Source organism: Platichthys flesus, chromosome 15, assembly GCF_949316205.1.
Source record: "Platichthys flesus chromosome 15, fPlaFle2.1, whole genome shotgun sequence".
NCBI lineage: Eukaryota > Metazoa > Chordata > Actinopteri > Pleuronectiformes > Pleuronectidae > Platichthys > Platichthys flesus.
This window is the reverse complement of record NC_084959.1, coordinates 505,526-520,963: the sequence shown is the minus strand read 5'-3', so window position 1 is coordinate 520,963 and position 15,438 is coordinate 505,526. Positions and strand designations below refer to the sequence as shown.

The window sequence follows — 15,438 nt, the reverse complement described above, 5'->3', positions numbered from 1 at the left end:
AATCTTAAGTTTAATTTTGCTTCATTAAATTTACTTAAAGTATCAGAAATAAAATTACAAACTTGAATATTCAAGTATAAACCGGTTCAAAGCAACTTCATGTAAATCCAACAACTCAAACGTTTTACACACAAACTTTATTGCAGATTATTCGACATACAAATTTACGATCTACAGTTTTTACATCTGGAGGAAAACGCTGCTCTCACTTTGGATGTGGTGACGTCATCTGGATTTGACTTCTCGTGCACGTCTCTTCATCGTATGATGGTTAACATGAAAGGGTTTGCACAAAGGACACGCCCACATCGAGCGTTAACACAACGTGTGAGTCCAGCTGATCAGTTCACTTCAGACGAATCAGGAATTAAACGTGTTGGACTCGTTCATCGACTACGTTTGGTCACTTGAACAAAGAATCTTTACAGGAATAACGACATCACAACAAACACGGAAGATTTTACTTTATAAATAAATAACAGACTGACGCCATGGGGAGGTCAGGCTCGGCTCCTCGCTGCCGCTCTATGTGACCATGTACTCCTGGCGCTTGTTGAGTCGCACCTGGCAGAGCGACACGGCGCCCACAGCCACGTAGATGGCGGCGGCGATGAAGCAGTTGATGCCGACCTGGTTATAGAGAGCGTAGACGTTCTGAGGAGGGAATTTACTGCAGGAGAGAAAATTTTCACTGTTAGATAATCCACCGTTTGTGGTGTTTTAATATCTGATCATTATTTCTCATGTCGGACTCACTCGTTACGAATGTCGTCTTCAGTAAACGGGACGTCCTCGATCAGCACTGCCGACTTCGCAGAGAAGAAGATTCCCAGCATGGCCTGAAACGCACAGAGCAGAGAGGGTCAACGCTAGGGCCAAGGGTCACAGAGAGGGTCAACGCTAGGCCCCCGTATCACAGAGAGGCTCAACACTGGGCCCCCGGGTCACAGAGAGTCAACGCTGGGCCCCCGAGACACAGAGAGGGTCAACACTGGGCCCTGGGGTCACAGAGAGTCAACGCTGGGCCCCCGAGACACAGAGAGGGTCAACGCTGGGCCCCCGGGTCACAGAGAGGCTCAAAGCTGGGCCCCGGGGTCACAGAGGGTCAACGCTAGGGCCAAGGGTCACAGAGAGGGTCAACGCTAGGCCCCCGTATCACAGAGAGGGTCAACACTGGGCCCCCGGGTCACAGAGGGTCAACGCTGGGCCCCCGAGACACAGAGAGGGTCAACGCTGGGCCCCGGGGTCACAGAGAGGCTCAAAGCTGGGCCCAGGGGTCACAGAGAGGGTCAACGCTGGGCCCCGGGGTCACAGAGAGGGTCAACGCTGGGCCCCGGGGTCACAGAGAGGCTCAAAGCTGGGCCCAGGGGTCACAGAGAGGGTCAACGCTGGGCCCCGGGGTCACAGAGAGGGTCAAAGCTGGGCCCAGGGGTCACAGGGAGGGTCAACGCTGGGCCCAGGGGTCACAGGGAGGGTCAACGCTGGGCCCAGGGGTCACAGAGAGGCTCAAAGCTGGGCCCAGGGGTCACAGGGAGGGTCAACGCTGGGCCCAGGGGTCACAGAGAGGGTCAACGCTGGGCCCAGGGGTCACAGAGAGGGTCAACGCTGGGCCCAGGGGTCACAGAGAGGGTCACCGGCCCTGATACTTGGATATGATTATATTTTTGTTGAGTTACGAGTTAAATCATTTTATAGAGAAGGTGGAGATCGGCCAATGAGAAGAGAGACACTCACAAGGTCAGTGAGGTCACAGTTGTTCCTTTTTTCTGACTCTGTTGAAAAAGCCACTTCCTGTTTTTAGCAGTCACATGACTTTAACGATAATGGTTCACGTGATTCATGTGAAACCGAATCAAAATGTCACCAGCTGATGATCCCGGTCTAATCAATAAGAAACATATTATTATTATATATTCATCGGGCTGCTTACTTTACGAGTATACGTCACTATGAGATTTCCTGATGATCGACGGAAAACACGCTGCAGCTGATGTTGGTCACGAGACGTGAGCCGGGCCTGCGCGGGCTCCGTCTATCACCCGGAGTGGGTCGGTGTTCGGGGCCGGGTGTCTCGCTCCGGGTGATAGACGGAGTCACGAGCTGTGATGGAAACAGACACACACGCTTCATGTTTCTAGATCAAATCGATCGGGTCGAGATCCGCCCGCTGAGCGTCTGACTCCAGGAGTTAGTCGGCCCCTGCTCCGCGGCTCTTACCAGCATGATGACCCCCCAGATGCTGATCACGATCCCGCAGGCGGCCACCTTCGGCCCGCAGAACAGGAGCGACGGCATGTCGGTGTCGGTGGTGGATCACAGACTGGTCTGATTCCGATTCATTCGACCCGAGGAACGTTGTGATCGAAGCAGCTCGCGATCAGCTGATCTGCGGCACTCGGTTCCGCTCGGAGGAGGTCGGCCACTGTCGTGACTCACGAAGAGGCGACCAATGAATGGCTCAGGCCACAGGCCCCGCCTCTTCCGCTGAGACGGACCAATTGTAGCTTTAGCTGCTTCCTGTTCTTCTTCTTTGTTTTTCATATTTTCGACATTTTCTCCGAACATGAGATAAATTCACGATTTGAAACAACTTTAACGTTGAATCTGCGTTTTTCTGACGAAGCTTCGTTTTAAAATCTCGTTCATTTCTCGATGGAAGCGCGCTACTGAGCTAGCTACCGTTACAGCCGCTAACTGTGGCTAGCAGCTAGCTGAGCTCGCAATTTAGATTCAAGAATAATTTAAAGTTGTATCCTCGTAACTTAAATATGACGTCAGCGTCCGCAAAGGTGAGTTGAGCCTGACGCGTTGTGACGTGTCGCTCCAGCTCGTGAGCAGCTGTTGGTGGAGCGCTCGGCACGAACACGTTTATTAAATGTCCTGTTGTTACTGTGTTCGTGGATGTGCTCTGTGGAGGAGGTGAGACCGTGTGATCTCCTGAGGTCCACGAGCAGCAGCAGCAGAAGAAGTCTTTAAGCTCGTTCTATATTCTAAAGAACCGTGAAACAGACAGGAACCAAACATTGGTGCTCATGTTTCCAGGGGAACACAGTGAGTGAACTCCTTGTGTCCAACAGGTCGGAGAGATCTTCTCTGCAGCTGGAGCCGCCTTCACCAAACTGGGAGAACTGACGATGCAGCTCCACCCGGTGTCTGACTCCAGTCCTGCAGGGTCAGAGCCACGCTTCTCCTCTTCAGGACATCTGCTGTGTGACCTTCTGTGACCTTCATCCTCTCTTCTGCTCCTCAGAGCCAAGTGGACGGAGACGGAGATCGAGATGCTGCGTTTGGCCGTGCGTCGCTTCGGAGACGATCTGAACAGCATCAGCTCTGTGATCAAAGAGCGAACTGTGTGAGTGGATGAAGATCTCACTGCTCGTCATCCTCACTCAGAGGAAGCAGAGCGACACGGCTCGTTATCACAAGATCGTTAAGAAAATCCAAAACACAGCTTAGCATAAACACTGGGATCAGATGGAAAGTGTTAGCATCACATCCAGCTCCCGTGAAGCTGGTGATCACATCTGATCTTCTTCTTGTCCTCCTCCTCTCTTCACCTCCTCCTCATCCTCTCTTCACCTCATCCCTTCACCTCCTCCTCATCCTCTCTCCTCCTCCTCCTCTCTTCACCTCATCCCTCCTCCTCATCCTCTCTTCACCTCATCCCTTCACCTCCTCCTCATCCTCTCTCCTCCTCCTCTCTTCACCTCATCCCTCCTCCCCATCCTCTCTCCTCCTCCTCTCTTCACCTCCTCCTCATCCTCTCTTCACTTCATCCCTTCACCTCCTCCTCATCCTCTCTCCTCCTCCTCTCTTCACCTCATCCCTCCTCCTCATCCTCTCTCCTCCTCCTCTCTTCACCTCATCCCTCCTCATCCTCTCTCTTCCTCCTCTCTTCACATCATCCCTTCACCTCCTCCTCATCCTCTCTCCTCCTCCTCGCTTCACCTCATCCTCTCTTCACTTCATCCCTTCACCTCCTCCTCATCCTCTCTCCTCCTCCTCTCTTCACATCATCCCTTCACCTCCTCCTCATCCTCTCTCCTCATCCTCTCTTCACCTCATCCCTTCACCTCCTCCTCATCCTCTCTCCTCCTCCTCTCTTCACCTCATCCCTCCTCCCCATCCTCTCTCCTCCTCCTCTCTTCACCTCCTCCTCATCCTCTCTTCACTTCATCCCTTCACCTCCTCCTCATCCTCTCTCCTCCTCCTCTCTTCACCTCATCCCTCCTCCTCATCCTCTCTCCTCCTCCTCTCTTCACCTCATCCCTCCTCATCCTCTCTTCCTCCTCTCTTCACATCATCCCTTCACCTCCTCCTCATCCTCTCTCCTCCTCCTCATCCTCTCTTCACATCATCCCTTCACCTCCTCCTCATCCTCTCTCCTCCTCCTCTCTTCACATCATCCCTTCACCTCCTCCTCATCCTCTCTCCTCCTCCTCAGCGCTCAGATAAAGAGCACGGTGAAGAGGAAGTTGTATGAAGACAGCCGAGTTCCCATTTCCTCTGAATCTCCGAAGAAGAACATCAAGAAATCCACGGTTGCCATGGCGCCGGGCCCCGCCCCCTCAGCTGCCGCCATGATTACCGTGCCGACCCAGCAAGTTGTCGTGGCGACAGGGATGCAGAACAGCCCCTCCCTGGCCCCGCCCCTCAAGAAGCAGAAGACGGCAGGTGAGAAATAACAGGAAGTGACTCCTGTCCAATCAGATCTAGACGTGATGCTGACACATGGCTCCGCCCACAGATGTGACGCTCAGCGCCCTGAACGACTCGGACGTGAACAGCGACCTCGTGGACATCGAGGGACTCGGAGACGGGTCGTCCAACAAGAAGCTCAACTTCGACCAAGGTCAGCTCCACACTCGTTACACCTCTCGTTCACGCCTACAGCTCATTAACACACAACTTGAACATACACAACACAACAGCTGTACCGGTAACGACACCTTGGTAACGACACCTGTTCCTCGTCTGATACGTGAAACGTGAACATGTGTTTGCTCGTGTTTCAGAGAGTCTGAACCTGGACTCCAGCCTCATCATGAACTCCAGTGACCTCCCACTTCTCTCCCGCTGACCTTTGACCTCCAGTCATTCTCTCAAACACACGATTCTCTTCATTAGCGTTCATTTTAAAATTCAAAAGTTTTGTTAAATGTTTTATTCTGGATCCAAAGGAAACAGGTTTTATTTAAGTTTCTGCTTTTTTGAGAATATTACCGGAGTTTGTTTTTCTCTTTGAAGCAGAATTATATTTCACTTCGTTTTAAAATCAAACAAAAGAGAGTTTTTCATCCTGTTGTTAAATCGAGAAGAATCACGTTGAACATCACATTTCATCCTTTAAGAAGCTCGGAGTGTTAATCGTACAAATTCAGAAGAAAACTGAACAAAGAAAATCTCGTGTTTGAACTGTTTGTTATTGAACTGATGTAAAAACATTGTTTTTTAGTATGTTAATAAAAAATGAGAAGAATTTCCATCTTTTCTAGTAAAGAGTTTTGTAACTTTTCCGTTCACTGTAGTGACGTTCCGACAAATGACACAGGTCCTGGTTGGTTTCAGATTTTCTTTAATTGATAGATTTCATATACATTATATTTATTTATAATGTGAACATTTTTCCTTTCAAACTAAAAGTCATCCTGAATCATACTTACAGCTGAGAGGATGAACACATGAATATACAATTTAATTATTCTGTTGCATAAAAATACATCTCCTCCGTCTTACGTAGAGAATTTGTCTAAAAGAAAGAAAAAATATTTACACTTTAAAAATACTTTGAGTTTTCATGATGTGTTTTGAGTTCCCTTATTCACGTTGAATAAAACGTGGCAGCCCTTTTTTAAAGTCGGATCTCACTCTGGAGGATTTTTTTTTTTATTTTTCAGCACTTAACAATTATTTGAACTCAAAGATGAAGCGGTGGCTGTGATTCGTCGGTTACACGTCAGGGTTTGAATCATTAACGACCAGCTGATCATCAGCTGGTGAAGATGGAGTAAAGAAAAACCTCAAGACACAAGGACTTTGTACGTTTTCACTTAAAGTGATGAATAGTTTCAGAGGTGGAGCTTCTTCAGGTGAGTTAAATTAATGAGGTCGATCAAACTCATCTGTTTAACACCAGGCTAGCTAGTTAGCTTAGCACAAATGTTATAATCGTATCGGTGCTGAGAAATAATTTTGTTCTGCCAGAGTGAAACTTAAATACTGAAGATCCAGCAAACAGAAAGATAACAGCCCCCCCCCCCCTCACTCACTTCCTGATCAGCACATGGACGAAACAAAACCTGTCGACTTAAATCCACAAGTTTGTTTTCATGAAGAACAAGAAAATAAAACGACATCCATCTTGTGTTCGGACAAGAACCTTAAAATTATAGAAAGAACATTCTTTAAGTACTAACAAGATCATTTTCATGTCATTAGAGATGTATGAAATCAAGTTATTAGAAATATATATATAGAAACATTTTGGAAACTTTGTAAATGAAGCTGAAAGAAAAACTGAAGTTGATTTAAAACAATACTTGAAGATTTGTGAAGAAATTTGACAGATAAAAATGAAAGCTGTTACTTTATGGCTGTTTTTATAAAACTTATATTTTGGTGTAAAAACTTAAAGCAGAAATTTGTCCGAGCTGCCGCAGAGTGAAAACAGTTTGACTGTTGAACGGAGGAGTTAAAGCTTCTGACGTCCATCCGGCTTCTCACCAAAACCTCCTGTTAGAAAAACCGTCTTATAGACAGATTGTTAAAGTCACGTAGGTTGATGTTAAATTACACGATCTAGGCACAGACTATGTAGTGAGATATGCAGCCTATAGGGGGCGATATTAACCAAATTAATGAATTGCCTTTACAATGTAAAAAAGAATCCAGATTTTTTACATTGTAACGAGCTTCACTTTTTAAAGCCCTAATTTGATAAAGATCTGAGGCCGACGTCTGAACAACGTCTGACTCCGAGCTAACGAGGAATATTTCGTGTTTTTAGAAGCAGGATAAACTCACCGAGACAGTCACAAGAGATAAAGCGTAAAAACTTAAACATCTGACATGTTATCTATCATGTGACAGAAAGAAAAACAATCTCTAGAACGGCAAAGCTGTGATCACAGAAAACGTCTAATCCGTCTCCAAACGTCAGGAGCGGGAACAAGCAGCGATTTGTTTGTCACCCGATAAAGACTCGATTTACAAACACGTCACAGGCGACAGGTCACATCAATCTGAACAGCTCAGGAAAGTCAAGTGTCAGATGTCACGTTAAAGATGTTGAGGCACAACCACGAGCGACAGCGGAAGCTGCTGCAGCTCGTCTCCCAAACGTTTAAATAAACTTTACAATCTTTTTTTTGGAACAAAAAAACGAAAAAAATGCACCGCCATGTGAATTTCTTGTAAAAACCCTAACATGTGATTCACAGGTTATGAATAAAGATGGATATATTAAGTTTGGATTGTTGTTTGATTTTCAACACATAATAAACCAAACGAAGACGAAGCAGAACTTTCTGTTGAGGATTGTTTTTTGGTCACAGACGTGATCGTGTCTGTAGATGTTGGAATGAAACGACTCAGAGCTGCTGATGTGTTCCACATCTTTATATCAATATGGAGATTCACTGACTGTAGAACAGTGCAGGAGATATGTGCATAAGGAAAGTTCCCAACAGTGAACTGTTTCACTTGAATAATTTGGGGCCAACATGAGTTCATATCATCAAAATATGATTAAAGCATCAAAGCATAAACGTTTCTACCTGAAGCAGCAGCTGGATGAAGTGAGTCTGATGTGTGAGTGTGAACAAGAGAAAGTTTCCTCTTCTCTCCCTGAGCGTCTTTTCTCTGTGACTCTGGTGAGTGGGTTCCATCTCCTGAGAGAACAACTGACTGAGAGTCACAGACACAACCAGCTGCAGCTGAAGAGTGAAGCTGAACTCAGATCAGTTCAAAACACTCTGAAGTTATTAACAACCAGAGTTTATCTCCAGTATTCAGCAGGAAACTGTGAAACATGAAGACAGCTGCAGCTCTTCAGGTTCAGGAAGCAGAGGATCATGGGTAATAACCACGACACAGTCAACACATTGATTCATTTTGTTTGTAACAGTGACATAAAACACGACAACCAAGTCGGCTTCTGATCCAAAAATATGGTCGTTTCTAAAGATTCAATATTTACAATCAAACTGCAGCTGAAGAACGAATCAGCTGCTCTCGGTCAATATTCATAAAGAAACTCTAAACGACCGAGCGTCCTCTGCTGAGGCGGAGCCATCGAACGTCCGGCGACTCAAACAACTTCAACTTTCTTCTGCTGAAGGAGAAGCTTCAGTCGAGATCCAACAACCAAACGTTTTGTTAAAACACGAACGAAGTTTCTTCTGGTAACAAAAACTTTGTAGTTTCTTGTTTCATTGGATTTTTGTGCAACAATCTGTGTCGTGATCTTCAGAGACAAACTTGTAAATAACGTGAAATTTAACAACACAAATAACGTGTGTAACCCTGGTTCTCTGAGTTGACGAAGTGCTGGTGTATAAACATCTCGGCTGATAAAGATGGACGACGTTTAGGCTCCACAAAGTGAATCCAAGTCACCTGGATCGCCCCCTGGTGGCTGGCTGCTGTACAGCTCGTTCTTATCTCTCTGATCAGTTTTGTTTAATGATATAAAAACAGGCTGAGACGCCATGATTGACAGCTGACACTGACTCAGGATTGGTTGAGTGTGTCTGGGCGGGACCTTGACACCACACTGACTGTAAATGACGTTGTCACCACAAGATGGCAGCGTTCCTATGGGAGATACTTCAGCCTCATTCAGGAGGAAGCTGAGACGCGTCTTCGTCTTTCTGGCTGCAGATGAATCACGAACCCTCACGATGCCGGATTCCGGATCTTTTCTGGATTCATCTTGATAAAAGTTTTACTTCGTGAAGCTTCTGTTCTGTTCGTTTCCTGAAGGAATCGATTGGACACATTTCTGTGGAACCTGAAGTGATTCTGATCAACTTCTTTCAGTTGCTGCCTTTTGTCTCAATAATAACACAAGACTGTGGAAACATCCAATTATGGATCAGAGAAGATCTGTGCCTTCATGAAAGGACGAGCGACGAGCCAGATCAGGCTCTTTCAAAGTTCCGGTGATCGTCCCGTTGGACGTCTCCTCTGAGCTGAACATCAGGTCGTGAGCGTCTCCACGTGTGAACCTTACTTCCTCTTCGTGTCTGAATGCAACACGTTGATCCTCGGGTTCAGCAGCTCGTAGATGTGCGTCTTCACAGACACACACTTCCAGCCGGTGTCTTCATGTTGTTGTCATGATGCCGATGAGCGTCAGTCGACTGATCTGAGGTCGGGGCTCACCTCAGGACCGGCCCTGGAACCACAGGTGTTGGTCCAACATGAGATGAACTGGAGAGTGAAACTGGGATTATGTTTTCAACAGATGATTCAGACTCCATGACAACGAGCAGAGCTGAGAGGGACAAATGTCTCGACTGTCCCTTCTGAACTTCCTGTGTTCTTCTGTCCGTCAAATGTGTGGACAGGAAGAGGCGGAACTTACAGCAACACTGGATAAGGTGCGATGAGGGTGGGTGTTGGGGGGCGGGGTTTAGTGTCCAGGCTGCTGCTGGGAGCTGAAGTGGGTGAAGGAGGGGGGAGGGGAGAGGGACAGAGGGCTGGACTGAGGACTGACGCCCCCTGCTGGTGGAGGCTCTGCCGTCGACTGAGAGACACTGAGGAGGAGGAGGAGGAGGAGGAAGAGGAGGAGGAGGAGGAAGGGACATTTCAATTGGAGCACAGAACACAAGGGTACTTTATATCTATGTCATTTATATATGGTTATATTATAGCCTACCAAGATATGAATGAATGAACCAATGAAATGTAATGGCGTATTATATATGTGATGTTCTGAACCTGAGCTCAGGAAAGAAAGATCCCCTGCTCACGAGGCACTAGTGGGAGGAGCCACACGTCCACTACATTTATAATGCAGTACAAAGTGAGGGTTAGGTATGGTGGGGGGGCTTTTAGGTATGTGGAGAACTCCTGTCCACCAGGTACTCAGTGATGTCTTAGAGAAGACGAAGGATGCCCCCCCTCCATCTTCTGTCCACTTTGACCCACTTGAAACATTCACAGCAGCACAAACGTAAGTAATGAAATGTTCCAGTCACATGATCAACCCTCAACACCATGAGCCCTCTGTCCACACAAAACTCAATATGACTCCTACCATAACTGTGGATATGTTTTTTGCACATATCATATTCCTATTTATTTATTTTAGTTCAAAAGTCTACTATGTGCAGTGACCTGCTGATGGGACACAATCAGTTCCCAAACTGGGATCAATGGTGTCCATCTATCTACTGGCTGCTCCAGCTGTCTGTGGAAACATGGATGGGACGAGTCTATCCACGTTACATCGACATGTCACAGATTTCTACCATCGAGGAAAAGATATATCGCAATAATTATCTTTATCTTTAGCGTGTTATGGCCCAGCCCGAGGTTAGGGGCTAGGGAATGTATGACCAGTGAGTGTGTGGTATCCTCACCTGACCGTGTAGCTGCTGCGGTGGGCGGGGTCGGTTATCCCTGCAACAAAGAGCTTCTTCGGTGGTCCGTCCGACTCGACTCCACCTGATCAACCAAAGCTCACAGATTAGAAACAACGTGAAACATGAACGTCACTGCTGGTCTGTGAGCTTCTGTTCTGAAGCCTCCGTTTGCTCAGCGCCATCTTGGTTTTTTGAAACTAGAAGTAACCATATTTGGAGGAGTGTGGGGGTGGAGCCTGACTGAGCATTTAAGGACACGCCCACACACAAACTTTGGACGGTACTATCTGTCAATCACACTGTGGTATCCCCCCCCAACACATCCGGTGCTTTATGGTCTGTTTGACTCTAAATGATCATAATTCACTAAATGAACATCAGCTGTTTGAAGAAGACTTGAAACTAGAGACTGAGACAGAAGCTCCTGAATGTCAATGACACCACAACATGGCAGCTTTCATGTTCTGCTATTTTAGCTTCCCCTTTGTACAGTGGCAGGAAGTGGTTGCTGATGGTCTGTATACACACTCATTAGTTGTGTTAATATATAGAGAGACTTGTTACCTTTCCTCTTCAGTGGAGTCAGCACAGGAACCCTGACTGAGGTGTTGACTGTTGGTCTGTTGAGCAGTGAAAACACGAGTCATCATGGAACAGAAGAATCATTAGCTCCTGTGTGTTAACGTGTTTATCTGTGACGCACCTGAAGCGCCGGGTGGGACTGGGGGAGGAGTTTGGTGTGACGCCGCTGTCCTGCGACTGAAACCACTGAAGAGAAGAAAGAAACATCTGGATTCAGTCTGAAAGCTCGAAACTGGATCCATCTGAACCGTCTGATCTGGATTCACTGTTTCTAATGTGGACTCAGTTTAAATGGTCTGAGCTGGATCAGGAAATGAAGTGAACGTCCTAACAGGAACCAGAACTAAACACTGTCACAATAAGAGTCTGAAGAGATACTCACGGTTGAAGTGTGTTCCTGCCACTGACTGACGGGAGGAACCGGAATCAGACTGGAAGCACTGTGGGAGGAGGGGGAGGTGGCTAGTTACAGCTGGTTACTGGTAAGTAACAGCTGGTTTACAGTCATTAACCAGGTGAACAGTGATGATGTCAGTGTCAAACCTGAGTCTGTGCAGACTTCCTCTAAGCATTGTCTCCATGTTCTCCTCCTGTGACCAACACAATCAGCTGTTATTAACATGGTGACGTCAGGTATGATGAAGGTTTGTATCAGTGTCTCCGTCCTCACCTGTCTCTTCTGGTCGAGTCTGTCTCCGCTCAGAGAGAACGGAGAGAGAGGGATGAGCTGAAAGACGACAAGAAACAGAAAAGATTTATCCACACGCCTGACGACCTCCGTCCACACTAACACCTGACAACACATGGAAGAGCTGCTCCTGCTCTTCACAATAAAAGAAGCTGGACTGTGTGGGATCAGCTCCTTCTTTGTTCACTTTATTGGGGGGTGCATCACCGATACACACTGTGTTGGTGCACCGCTCCTGGAGGTACTGATACCAGGTAGACTACCCACCATGCTCTTTCAAAATAAAAGCAGCTGCCCTGACTCTTACCAGCTCTTTTTCTTTCAAAATAAAAGCAGCAGAGTGATCTCTTTCAGTGTTTCTACATTAAAACATGACCTAAGATATTTTTCACAGTTTCTGTGGACTTCATTTAATATTTCTCTTTGATAGACCTTGTTCAGCTCAGACACCGACCTGTGACGGACAGCTGGGGTTGATGGAGACGCTGCTGCGTCGGTATCGAGCAGAGGACATGGGACTAAAGACTGTCATCCCATCACTGAGACAGAGACATTAACAAACACAGAGAGAGACGGTAAAGACAACACAACAGGGCAATCAACTAAATTCTGTTTGATTGAAGAAGCTTCTGTCACGACACAAACATGGAGCGTACATTTCAAATGACCAGTTGATCTTCTGATTATTTACTCACTTGAAATCAACTGTTAAGATAAATTTACACAAAAAAGACTTTGAGGTGAAATGTGAATGCAACCACCGCAGCTCACACATAATCAAATAAGCCTTTTCTTCAGATGTGAATCCAGTTCTCGAAAGATACGACTCCTTCATCGACTTTACAACTCAACTAGGAGCAATTCACACATAACAAACAATAGTTAGAGAACAAATTGTTATAATTTACAAAATTAAGATTATATGACATGAAAAAGGGGAAAATACCTAAATAACTAATCTTTGTCACTGCAGACATCAATACAAAATGTAATTTGTACAAACAATGATCAGCTGAAGAATGAATCCGGTAAAAAAGCAACAACAGGTCATATTTTTCTTACGTTGATATATATTTTGTATTTTCATTGTATTTGAAAACTCTTAAAGCACGGTACTTGTAGCAGAAGTCGAAGTATGAATTCCATGTACAGGAGTGTAAATGTCAAATAAACACTGAACCATGAGAACCAGTGTAGAGGATTAAGAAGCAGCTTGTTGGATTTAGAACTGAACGAAGCTGCTGTGTAGGACTGAGACCTGGTTTCTACAGAGACCTGGTTTCTACAGAGACCTGGTTTCTACAAAGACCTGGTTCGGTGCTGCACGTTGGGTGTAGTACCACTGACCTGACACTGGTGATCATGGGGGCGCTGTTGGATCTGCGGAGCGCCCCGCCCCCTGCGCCTGCGCACTGATCCACCTCCATCCTCTCCATGACCTGGTGCGCGGGCCCGGCAGCGGCAGCGCCCCCAGCCGGCCTTCGACCCTCTGAAGGCGGCGTCGGGCTCTACTCGAGCCCGGTAGAAGCCTGACCCGCAGGCCTCAGAGCCGCGGACCTGGAGTGTCAGAGTCAGCGGGCAGAGGAGAGGAGCCTCACGCCCTCTACCGCATCTCCCCCCGCTAACAGCACCAGAAGCGAGCGTCCCCGCGGCTCACGCACATTTAGGACCCGCGGCTGAGCGTCGGTCGATGGCTTCTCGAACGCAAATTTAACGGCTGCGTAAAAGCGACCAAAATCCGAAGCGGAGGTGAAGAGTTCCGCTCGAAGTTTGCCTCCAGCTGCGAGGGGCACGTCCCGCGAGGCCTCACCGTCTCCGGGGGAACTTTTCATTCGGGTCCGCACAGCTGACGCGACTTTTGGGATTAGCTGTTGAGCTAACTTGGTAAAAACCTCCAGTCAGAGCAGAAACCCTCGGAGCCGCTGCCCGGAACTGTCCCACCCGGGGCGGCCGCAGTCCGCAGGAGGAGCCGCGCTCACGGGCCCGGGACGCACCGAGCAGAGAACCGGGAGAAGAACCGAGACTCCGACCATTAACAGTTTGAAAGATTTTCACAACATAGTCCTTCACCTAATGCACGGAGTTCAGCATCTGAGGAAACAGCGCCACCGCCCGGCCACACGGAGAGCTGCAGCCTCAACACAGCTCGGACTGTCAACATGAACACTTCAACATTATTATACATAATTATACTTTAAACATATGTTCAATATAGATTCAATGATTTATAGTGTTAACTTGAGGTTTGAGCTCATTGGGGTGAAAAGAATGTTCACGTTGATAAATGAGGATTTAAATAAACAGATGATCAATAAACGTCCGACTCAGGAAGAGACAAAGATCAACTGATGATCAACTGCTCACAGAGGTTATGTAGAAGTTTCTCTCTTAGTTACAACAAAAAAGTGCAGGAGGTCTAGAGTGCATGTTATAGACATTCACATTCAATTCATATTTTGTTGGAGTTGGATTTGCATCGCGTCATTTTTAAAAACTTCAACAAAACAAAATGATCCGAGCTGAATTTAGTTTGAATGTTTCCTGAGATGAAGAACATCTTCATCAGTTCAGAGGACGTCTCCTTGGTGAAGCCCACGAGACAAGCTGTGGTTTGTGAATATGGACTCTACAAATCGAATATGATGATGATTGATTGATGTCGGGTTGAGTTTGAGGAAGTTCCAGGAGAACCAGTTGATTTCCTGTTGCCATCACAGAGGGAGGATGGAGGGAGGATGGAGGATGAGCGGGGGGTCATCCACATAGCAATGGAAATGAATGTTACATTTACAGAAGATGGGGAACACCAGTAGGGACCGGGAAGTGAAGATTTGAGTTCGATGATCATTTAATCACTTTATATAAATATAAGTATATGAATAAATAAAATCATGCACCTTCAACACCAAGAACATGTCAAAGAAACAAAAGAACAACACAAACATGAATAATTCCACGTATTATTTAATAAATCTGTAATAATTAAGCTATAACCTACAGACACAGGTGGCTCAAAGGAAGAGGATGAAACCAAACACACAGTGTGTGTTGTTGTGTTATTGTGATGTTAGAGGTTTTGCTCTGTTGTGAATCTCTCGCTTTGAGTCGTGGTCTCATGAAGATGGTGAAACAGGACACCAGGCTTTAACTTGGTCACTGAGTCCACACAGAGGGACAGACGGACCAGGTCCTCACAGAAGACAAAGCTTAAAGGGACAGTTCCATGAAAACAACACAGTTCCATGGCGGGGGGGGGGGGGCATCTTAGACTTGTTTATGGTCTTGGATTTCACATCTTTAAATCTGTGGCGGGAAGCCAGCTCTGACGTCATGTCTGCGTCACAGAACTAACTACTTTCACTCTTGAACTAACTTTGACTCTAACTAGTCCCGGGCTGCTGGTTACCGAGCGTCCCGGAGTCCCGGAGCTCCGCGCTCCTCCAGGAGGGGGACAGGAAGGGCTGAGGACCGGGGAGCAGAGGGCGGGGGACGGCTTCTTGAATCCGTCTGAACTCAGCGGTCAGTCCCGCTGTGTGGACCCGGAGGACGAGAGGGAGCCGCGGGGGGAAGGACCAGCGA

The 15,438-nt window shown here is 46.9% G+C and overlaps 3 protein-coding genes across 3 annotated transcripts; 1 reads left to right on the top strand and 2 right to left on the bottom strand.

Annotated features, from left to right (window-relative positions):
* Window positions 1-118: 118 nt before the first annotated feature.
* rnasekb (ribonuclease, RNase K b) lies at window positions 119-2,437 on the bottom strand. Its single transcript, XM_062405710.1, has 3 exons — window positions 2,218-2,437; window positions 757-839; window positions 119-670 (listed from the first exon to the last, which is right to left on the bottom strand). The coding sequence occupies exons 1-3, from the start codon at window positions 2,293-2,295 to the stop codon at window positions 526-528; spliced, it is 306 nt and encodes a 101-aa protein (XP_062261694.1). The 5' UTR covers window positions 2,296-2,437; the 3' UTR covers window positions 119-525.
* Window positions 2,438-2,509: 72 nt separating this feature from the next.
* On the top strand, window positions 2,510-5,483 carry c15h17orf49 (chromosome 15 C17orf49 homolog). Its single transcript, XM_062405709.1, has 6 exons — window positions 2,510-2,789; window positions 3,078-3,172; window positions 3,251-3,352; window positions 4,445-4,674; window positions 4,748-4,852; window positions 5,016-5,483. Exons 1-6 carry the CDS (start codon window positions 2,769-2,771, stop codon window positions 5,078-5,080), a joined length of 618 nt encoding a protein of 205 aa, XP_062261693.1. The 5' UTR covers window positions 2,510-2,768; the 3' UTR covers window positions 5,081-5,483.
* A 75-nt stretch (window positions 5,484-5,558) lies between these two features.
* On the bottom strand, window positions 5,559-14,027 carry LOC133969310 (P2R1A-PPP2R2A-interacting phosphatase regulator 1). The gene is made up of 9 exons (XM_062405708.1): window positions 13,207-14,027; window positions 12,314-12,398; window positions 11,842-11,898; window positions 11,715-11,761; window positions 11,554-11,611; window positions 11,293-11,357; window positions 11,154-11,209; window positions 10,587-10,671; window positions 5,559-9,758 (listed from the first exon to the last, which is right to left on the bottom strand). Exons 1-9 carry the CDS (start codon window positions 13,293-13,295, stop codon window positions 9,635-9,637), a joined length of 666 nt encoding a protein of 221 aa, XP_062261692.1. The 5' UTR covers window positions 13,296-14,027; the 3' UTR covers window positions 5,559-9,634.
* Window positions 14,028-15,438: the final 1,411 nt, after the last annotated feature.

Bases quoted from the DNA above. Each gene is read 5' to 3' on its own strand.
- rnasekb (XM_062405710.1), bottom strand. From the start codon at position 2,295: ATGCCGTCGCTCCTGTTCTGCGGGCCGAAGGTGGCCGCCTGCGGGATC. The intron at 840-2,217 runs GTAAGAGCCGCG...TGTGCGTTTCAG, and splicing joins TCTGGGGGGTCATCATGCTG to GCCATGCTGGGAATCTTCTT. The intron at 671-756 runs GTGAGTCCGACA...TCTCTCCTGCAG, and splicing joins GAAGACGACATTCGTAACGA to TAAATTCCCTCCTCAGAACG.
- LOC133969310 (XM_062405708.1), bottom strand. From the start codon at position 13,295: ATGGAGAGGATGGAGGTGGATCAGTGCGCAGGCGCAGGGGGCGGGGCG. The intron at 11,210-11,292 runs GTGCGTCACAGA...ACTGCTCAACAG, and splicing joins AGTCCCACCCGGCGCTTCAG to ACCAACAGTCAACACCTCAG. The intron at 10,672-11,153 runs GTAACAAGTCTC...TTGGTTGATCAG, and splicing joins GACTCCACTGAAGAGGAAAG to GTGGAGTCGAGTCGGACGGA.
- c15h17orf49 (XM_062405709.1), top strand. From the start codon at position 2,769: ATGACGTCAGCGTCCGCAAAG. The intron at 3,353-4,444 runs GTGAGTGGATGA...CCTCCTCCTCAG, and splicing joins GTGATCAAAGAGCGAACTGT to CGCTCAGATAAAGAGCACGG. The intron at 4,675-4,747 runs GTGAGAAATAAC...CTCCGCCCACAG, and splicing joins CAAGAAGCAGAAGACGGCAG to ATGTGACGCTCAGCGCCCTG.